Genomic DNA, 9113 nt, shown 5'->3' on the forward strand with positions numbered 1-9113 from the left:
CCGAACTGTCCATGGCGCACAGAGACAGAAATAACAATACCCCTCCAGAAGCCATCGGTCTTGGTGAGCGGTTTTACAAAGTGCTTTACCATTTCTGGGGAGCAGAAAGAATAGACAGAGCTTGGACTGCACCCCAAAGGGATGTGCAGCCCTCGCCAATAGGGGAACACCTTGCCTTGCAGTGAAGTTTATTGAGAAATAACCGGAGGGAATAAATCTGGAAACTCCCAGTGCCAGCTTCATTCTGGGCCCTAACGACACAATACAAACCTTTGAATTTGGGGAGAGTGTTATCGATGCAACATGTCAAACAACCTTAACTCCAGTGAGCAATGGCACCACTGTAACACTTGTTTATTAGCAAAATGCATCTGATCTCAAAGGCCTGCATGACAAGTTCATTACATATCAATTTAATTAGCTGATTTACATTTAATTTACATTTCAATTAATGTCTTTAGCAACAAAACGTTGCCTTAATAGGGTAATTGCCTGTTAGGCAATATGTAAAAGAATAAATAGTCACATTCTGACGAAGAATTCCTATTTTCAATTTTTTATTACCATAAATAACCTAAATAATTATTGCTCTTAAGGGGCCATGTCCCAGTTCCCTTCTGGGCCTAATTATAAAGACTTAGTACCTCATTAAGCAAAATGGTTTCAGAGTCACAGAAAGGCATTACTCTAATCGTGACTCATTAGTTTCAACAAAAGAGGGGAAAACTGCAAAAGTCGGCACATTTCACCGTATTATTTTTGTGGTTCATAAGCAGCAGCACATTTGAGAAGTGGCTGTTACAGCTGTGTAGGCGTTTCTGCCACGAAGCCCCATTTTCAGAGGGGGCCTTTTTTGTGTAACTTTCGTCATTAAAGGAGAGTCACGTCTGACTGGTAAAGCTGGCACATGCACCCCCGGCATGGAGCAAGAAGCTTGAGCAAACTTTTGGTTTTCTGTTCCCTGAGAGCTCATCTTTCCCCCACACGGCCACACACACAGTGGCTTTCTTTGGGGCTGCAGTGTAGGATCCATCTTCTTCTACCATGCCAGAAGGGTTGCTTTCATCACCAAATATAGCCCAGTGCATAGAAAATGGACCTGTCTTTCAGGATTTGCTTGAATTCAGTGATGCTTTATCAGCGCTCTTTCCTTGAACTCGAGAGCAAAAATTGACTGCAGGCTTGGGTGTGACCAGACCGCAACTTTAAGGCTCTTAGTGTTGGATCCAAACCACTGTGGCGATGTGATGTAAAACACTGGTCTCATATACACTCACTCTGCTGGCTTAAATTTGTTCAAAAACCGTGGAAGGTTTGGCGTGGTGCTGGCGGGTTTTATGCTATGTTAGGCATTGACTCTCTGTGCTAGTCTAACGTTACACGGGATCCGGCATCGCCTGTCCCCTGGCAGCCAGCACAAAGCCAATCTTAAAGCATTAAGCTGGCACAAACTCTGTGTCAGGAGCTCTGGCTGATTTGATGTACGTCTGCCCTTTGTCTGGGTTAAGTTTGTTCTTCTGGCGATCCAGTGGTGCAGCGATCCAGAACTGATGACTGGAACAAAGGCACTGATTGCATTTCCTTAAAATGATGTCATGTAAGGAAATAAAAAGGGACTGATTTTGTTTAGCAAATAGTAAATTCATAATATTCTAGGAATACAGAGAGCTTTTAAAAAGAAAGTGTTTAACTAATGAGAAAACAACCTTTTCATATAGTGTTAGTTTCCTCATTAACCTTTAACGATGATTCACATGTAAAAGAAAGCCAAACTCAAACACCATGCTATTCTTTCTTACGCTGCAGATAAAGCCAAAGCTGGAAGTAGGATTTTTTAAATTATAATATTGTGCAGCTTCTAAGAACAGATAACTGGTGGTTTGGGTTTGTTTTTCTTTTTTTCTCTTTTTTCTTTTTTCTTTTTTTTTTTTAGTGACTAAGTGTTACTGTCCTCATTTTACAGGTAAACTGGCAGCACAGAAATGTTAAGTGATGTTTCATATCTCAGAGCTGTAAGAAGAACCCTTACAGTCCAGCCATCCTGCTCTAATGTCTACTGAAGTCAACAACAGCTTTAGCGGATTTTGGAACCCATCTTCAACCCCAAGGTCTTCAGCCACTCAAGGCTGTGATGCAGCTGCTGCCCTGTACTGTACCAGATTCTTACCTGGTGTAACTCACCCAACGCCAGAGGCGATTCATCTGGACTATGCGACTGGGCAAATTTATTGCCAGCGACCGTGCAAGTTCTAGTTCCTTAGTGCTTAATTTCCCTCTAACAGGGTATGTATATACCATTAGGACAGTGAAAAAGAAATCAAGTGGGAGTCACTTTCTTCTAATACTAAATGCACCTTTTCACTGGGATAAGGAAAACCGTGCTGGGGGCGGGGGGAGAAGCTTCCGCTTCCAAAAGAATGTCTTATTACCTTCAGCAGTCAGACGCATCTCCTGGTATTCTGCATTTTATTTTTGCTCCTATACCTGATGGGTTTGGAATTCTCTTCTGAGCTGCTAACTCGATTTTTGCTTTTTAAAGCTCATTTAAAACCTTCCCTACTTTTCTGTGTCTGTGATTAACACTAATCCACTCTACCCTTTCTTTTCCTACAGCTTCTTATATTCGACCCTTGCCGCAGCCTGCAAGAATTCTAATTGGCATCTGCTCTTCTTTTTGGGTTTCCATTTTTCTCTTTCTTCCTGCTCCATTTTCTCTCTGTTGCTATCTGGGCTGCTCTATGCCATCCTGTTACACTTTCTAGCCCAGATCTGCCTAGTGCTGGAAAGGATTTGATGATTTTCTTTAGGAAGGACTCTAATAATAGCCACAATCCTGCCCCTTTACAAATCTTCCATACAATGAAAAAAAAAAAAATGTTCTGCCCTCCAGAGTGAATTCCATTGAAAACCAAGAGTTCTTGTTAAATTAAAAAAAAAAAAATCCCTCTCTGTTCCTGATGGATTGGAGAAATTATAAAGGAGCAATGTTATAATTTATGGGGAATTTGTGCATAGATCCCAGAGCCCCCTATTAGACAGGGTAACTTTAGCTATTATTTAAAGAAAGTGTTTCCATTTTGCTCTCTAATACAAGAAGAAGCTACAATTTATAACAGGAAAACAAGCCAGCCAGAAAGCTGAGGTTTGCTACTGACTTTGCTGTTGTCAATCAAATTAAGATGGGAAGATGCTCAAACACTGCTGCTTTAATGGGCAGAGGGACAAAACTCCTGACACACTGCAGAGAGGCTTCTGAAAAACAAGTGACTAGATGCCATCTGAGCTGGCCGAGGCTAACAGAAGCCAGAGCCTAGGACTATAATGGGATGTGATGGATTTTGAGTCTTAGCTGCCATTTCAGATGGCCTATGCCAAAACTCCCCCTATTCAGCTGCTGCCTCAGCCTGGTTGCCCAGAGGTGAAGCTTTCCCCCCTGGAGCCTGGTGTCTGATGCTCGCTCCCTGGCCCTGCTCAGAAGTGAAGTTTGGTGAAGACAACTCTGACAAGCCTGGACCCACGCTGTGCCTTTGCCTTTGGAGCCCCTGAAGTCAGTGCTCCCTGCTGCCTTCCCAGCATCTCCTTTGGCAATGCCGGGTGGTGCCACACACGGGCTCCAAAGCAAATTGTTCAGAGCCCTCCCCTCTGCTCTCTGCTCAATAAGCAGTACTTTACCATTTACTTTTTCAACATGCTTTACAGAGTCACAATGGTTACAGACAGAATACACTGTTAGACCACTAGGGTGGCCTCCCGTACACCAACATTAAATACTGTTGTCATGTTCCTTTATATTTGACTAAAATATGGTTTGTTTCGCCAAAAGCATTCTTTGAGTCAGCTCCTCATTTTTGTTCAGTATTGTCAGAAGATGGAGAATTCGCTTTCCCTTTGATAGCTTGTTCCAGTGGTTACTCACTTTCTCTGTTACCATATAATGCCCAATACCTAATTCAAATTTTTCTAGCTTTAGCTTCTAGCAACTGCCTCTTGCTATGATGCCCTTCCCAGTTATACTAAAGATCCATTTAGTATCCTGCATTTTTCAGCACAAAGGTACATACCCGCTGTAATCAAGCCACAGCTTTGGGCTTTCTGCTTAGGCCGCTGTGCTGCCGCTGCTGCAGTAGAGCCGTCACTTTCCATGAGCAGGGGTTCTTCAATGCAAAATACAGGTGCCCCTTTCTACACTTCCAAGCCAGCTGCTCCGAATTACTGCAGGACCGGAGTCATTACATCTCTGGGATGGCAGAAGAGTGGAGATAGTTGGTAGTTTCTGCTTCCTCCATGACCATCATCCTGAGTTGCTTTGCCAACCTGACAAAGTTCTTTTCTTTGCTTTTTAAATACAAAGCTGTACATACATAAGGAATAAAACGCTCTAATTTATTCTGCAAAAGTGTTCATCAAGTGAGAGACAGGACTCTGGGAAAAGATTAAGAGCTTACATTTTTCATTTGACTTATTTCACATAAAATTTCATAGAGGATAAAATGATGGGAGGCAAAGAAGCAATGATATTTCTGTTTTATCTCTGTCTAAGGACCATAAATCTTTCTGAAGTACCATTAATTATAGCAGCGCCATTCACAACGCTGTTGTTAAGGGTCTATCAGCAGTCCCATTATAAACCCCTATTTTCAGGGGTTTATAACTTGGTTAGAATTTTGTTTCAGGGAAAAACTTTTCTGGGGCAATGTCTGCATCTAAGACAAGTTTTAAAAAATGTAAAACACAAAGGAGTGTTACCTCTTTTGAACTAAGGGAGAGCCCAGGAACTTTCTCGGGGTACAAAGCTAATGCTGTCTTGGTGGATCGTATCTGTACCATTTGTGAATTCATAAGGCTGTATTCATAGGAGTTATCTCTTAGATGAATTTAGATAACTCCTTTAAAATGCAAGTTTCCAATTACTACAGCTGAATTCAAGATCTGGAATATTCCTCTAGTGGCTGTAATCAAATCAGATTTGATTTCTTCTTTAGCTGCAGACAGTCAAGAAAGAATTTAGCAAACCTGGAAAACAGCTTACACGTTAAGAAAACTTCAGTGTCTTTAGGTAGTTGGCCTTTTCTTTTTGTGGCAGGCATGACTTACATCAAGAACCGGTGAAGTTAATGGTCACATCCACCAAAGCAAGTATTGGCTTAGCAGCCATACAGGGGAATTGCTCTGTCATGGCTGAGCCATGCTGAAATGTTAGAGAAGCGCTGAGCTTCTCCAGATGTGCAGTGAAAAATGCTTTTCAGTAGGCACCAGTGAGACTGGCACAGGGAAGAAAGGTCGCTGCTTCACCTAGGTGACAACGCGACCAGGGGGCTTGTGGTCTGTAGCAACTCGTAGGGTCATCAGGGAAGCCTGAGAGCTCTACGCAATTGTGTCCTTGCATATTAGGAAAGAGCAAGATGCTCAATAAGATGGGATCCACAAAATCATTGTGGCCTTTTTCTAAAGCAATAGATATTAATAAATGCGAACTTCTGGGCAACTTTTCTTCCTGCTTTAAAGTAGAAAGATTAGATGAAAACCTATTTTGCGAAGAGTGTGCTGACACCCTCAGGTAATCTCCATCCCCTGTCCTCATCAATAATCTAACACTCTACCCTCCCCGTTACTGCAGTAATGCAATTCACTTTGGTCCCCTTAGATCCTATTAGAATCTCTCACATTACAGGACTCTTCCAGCTCTGCTCTATAGCATACTGGGATTGTTTAGCCTTCACTTCTGCTGGCTGTCTTCCTCGACCACAATTCGTTGCACAGGAATTGACTTTTGTGAACTGCACATTTAAGCGAGCAGTGAGTGTCCTACAGGGTCCCTAAAGCGCTCCGATCCTGCTTTGAACCCTGTTGAATGTATCTGGTGATAATGAGTTCCACTATCTAAAGTACTTTCTTCTATCAGTTTTGATTGTGTTGTCTTTTAATTTCATCGCATGTGTCCTCTGTAAGGATAAATAGGCATGGGTAAATAGAGAACCCATTTCTACAAATCACTCAATCCCTTATGTACCTCTTTTGTATTACATCTTATTTTTCTCCTCTCCAAAGTAAAACAGTCTTAATGTTTTGTTTGTTTGCCTTTTCAGATATGGAAATCTTTCCATATCTCATAATTTGTTGCTGTTATTTGAGCAGATGTCTTCCTGGAATTCTCTACAGTTATTAATGACAAGACAATCGCCCTCAGTGATGATATCTAAATAAAGGGCTTGATGTGCAGAGAGACAGAGGTCTCTTTTGGCTTTTTGTCAACATCAGGGGCTTAAAGTAGGCAGAAATGGCTCACTGGCAACACTCATAAGAACTGCAGTAGAAGGTGGAAAAATGTGGGAAGCGCCTTTATTTCCTCCATTCTTATTGCCAGAACAACTGTGCAATGCCATTTTGCGCCTCACGCAGTGCTTCCCAAGTTTAAGGAGAAAACCATTCTTGGCTTCTTAGCTGAAAGCGAATTTCTGACAAACTCAGTGATGTTAAGACTTGCTTTCTGATCTCCAGTCTTACCTGATCTAATTCTGTCTAACCCACAGTATTTTTTAGATTCTGAACTTTAGAATATCCACCGCTTGCAAACCTGACTCTTCCCATTTTTCCCACTTTACCTATTTTGTAGCATATTTCAGTACATTGAAACTCCTGAGGCCTGACTCTCAAGAGCACTGCAAAAATATGGTATGATTATTGTGATAATTATCTTAAAACCAATGTAACCTCACTCTTTTGGCAGTTGCTCCTGGTTTGCAATGATGGAAATATGAGCAGAATTGAATGTTTTGATGATACCAAGGTTCTTCCACAGCAGGCATGTCAGATGGGCTGGAGAACAAAAAGGATGAAGCTTTTAAATGGAGGAGATGATTGCAAAAACCTTAACATAATGCAGAGCTGTCGTCCAAGCTCTTTTATTGCATGGAACTAAGGATAAGTAGCATTACAAGAAGATTTATTTTTGTAAATGCAAAAGAATTCATGCACTTTCACAGCAGGGAATCTCTATAGCAGTTAAAACCTCAGGTCTATTAAAGTAGCATCCACTTGCTGTGCTTTTGCTTATCAGTTTTACTTATTAGCAAATAGATTCATGCTGAAATTCAAGTTTTCCCCTCGTTGTCCCCCAAATCCCTGCATCATTGTTCCTGAAGCACGCGTGTAAGACTAAATTACGCCCTTCATCATCAATTAGAAGGTCCAGATGGATCTCACGCTGCTGCAGAAAGGGACAGAAAAACTGCTGCAGCAGCAGCCTTTCTTTCCAAGGCCTAGTGGGGTGAAGTGTCAGAAACTCTGCAGATGGAGGAGCACCTCTGGGCAGAGTGCACAGCCCTCCAGCCCACCCCAGATTTTCCCTGGTTTACCAGTGACAAGCACTGAAATTCATTGCTGCCTTATCACTTCAGAGCCTTCTGTCCTGCCTGGTGCTCCTTTTTCAAGGGTTATAAAGCACTTCTGTTCCAGGGCACTGCACACAGATATTATATTTTCATCACAAACATGATGCCATTTTTTATTTCAGCATTTATCTATCTTCTGTTCCTATATGGCCACACTTACCATAATATCTCATTCTTCACAATCTTTAATACATTATTTATCCCTCTAAAAAGCATGTATATGAGAAGTATCTGAAAATAAGCAATAAACCATTTTAATACTGTTACCATCTGAGGCTATGGCTCTTTAAGAACTTTCTTCTCATTAACTCTGGAATGCTATGCATAACCTTGAGGCTGATAATGCATAGAAAATTCTTTGATCCAAGTGTAAACCTCCCCTTAGTATATGTATTAAAGGTTTGCAATTCAAAAATTAGTCTTTCCCAGGCCCTAAGTAGAGAATTCTGTTCTTTGCTCAGGCAGAAAAACTTACAGCTCTTACAGAAGTCACATTAATGAAAATAAGGCCTGCCTTTCCAGTCATTTATTTTAAAAGATTGACATTTATAGGTGGATTAAATATCATTCATACTAGTTCACACCACTTTCGTCTGCACTGGCATATTATGTTCTTTGCAGTTTCCTCTAAAAAAAAATAAATTAAAAACCAAAACATTTTGAGAATGCTGTTTCTTTCCAGATCACTTAGCACTAGCTTTCTAGACTACTCTGCATGATCCTTCTTTGAAATTGTAAAATTAAAGCAAGCCATGGGATGCATTTGAGCTGCTGATGTCTTTTGGAGGCAATTAAAATTATCCACTATGTTTCCTCCTCTCTCTACAGCTGCACTTGTGAATTTGGAAAGAATATTTAAATGCTTAACACTCCCACCCCCCAGTCTGAGGCTGAAATTAATTTCAGTTGCCAACAGACGTCAAGACTATTTTGGTGTTATACATGACTGTAAATACTCTGACAACAACTTAGCAGCAAAGAAATTTGGGAATACCCTCAATGTGGTCAAGATCAGTGGCATAAATTTGAATTCCAGTAATGAAAGCAGAAAGGTAGGCCTGAAAAGGCAGTTTCAGATGTGCGTGTGGTGACAAGTCTCTGGAGATGGGACCATTCAGAATAGATCACATCCATCCCGTGTCTCACCCTCGGAATAGGATCCTCAAAGAGTCAAAAGGGCCCAGATGCCTAAAACACAACATAGGTGAAATCAAGTTTGCATCAAAAGAAAAAAACCACCAGACAAAAGCAAGCATGGGAATTCGCTGCTTTTTAGCTATTCAGCCCTGAAGCTGGGTAAAACTTGTCCGGTGTCCCCTTTTTCCGAAGGGAAGGCTCTCTGGGCACCTGGCTGCAGGAGGATTAAGAAACCGTGGGGACACAGATGCATCCACGCTCCGAGCTCCCATTCGGATGCCCCACAGCAGCTCTCGGCTCTTGTGTGGCCTACCCGGTTCCCTGCTCTATGCCAGGCACTTTCAGTTTTGCACCGGCGATCCGTCACTCAACACAGCACCCATATTTGTAACTAACTGTCCTTTGGGAGGCTGAGGGCTCCGCAATCATTCCACTTTTGGCACACACCCTTCAGCTCGGGACCACAGGGCCCGCAGGGAAGTGCCAGCACAGGGCAGCCTGCGAGGCTCCGGGAGAGGGCGGGCAGCGGTGGCTGAGCAGGCTGCAGGGATGCACAGAGGAGCGAGCGGAGGGCCCTGCGGCGAA

The 9113-nt window shown here is 42.2% G+C and overlaps 1 protein-coding gene across 1 annotated transcript in view; it reads left to right on the forward strand.

The window, feature by feature from the left end:
* Nucleotides 1-2209: 2209 nt before the first annotated feature.
* The window catches only part of SPATA6 (spermatogenesis associated 6), a 54430-nt gene continuing 47526 nt past the window's right edge, over nucleotides 2210-9113 (forward strand). The window contains exon 1 of the mRNA XM_009635752.2: nucleotides 2210-2283. Within this exon, the coding sequence (XP_009634047.2) occupies nucleotides 2210-2283 (74 nt within the window). The remainder of the gene's footprint in view (nucleotides 2284-9113) is intronic.

This window comes from Egretta garzetta, unplaced genomic scaffold (genome assembly GCF_000687185.1).
Source record: "Egretta garzetta isolate BGI_Z169 unplaced genomic scaffold, ASM68718v1 scaffold533, whole genome shotgun sequence".
In the NCBI taxonomy this organism is placed as follows: domain Eukaryota; kingdom Metazoa; phylum Chordata; class Aves; order Pelecaniformes; family Ardeidae; genus Egretta; species Egretta garzetta.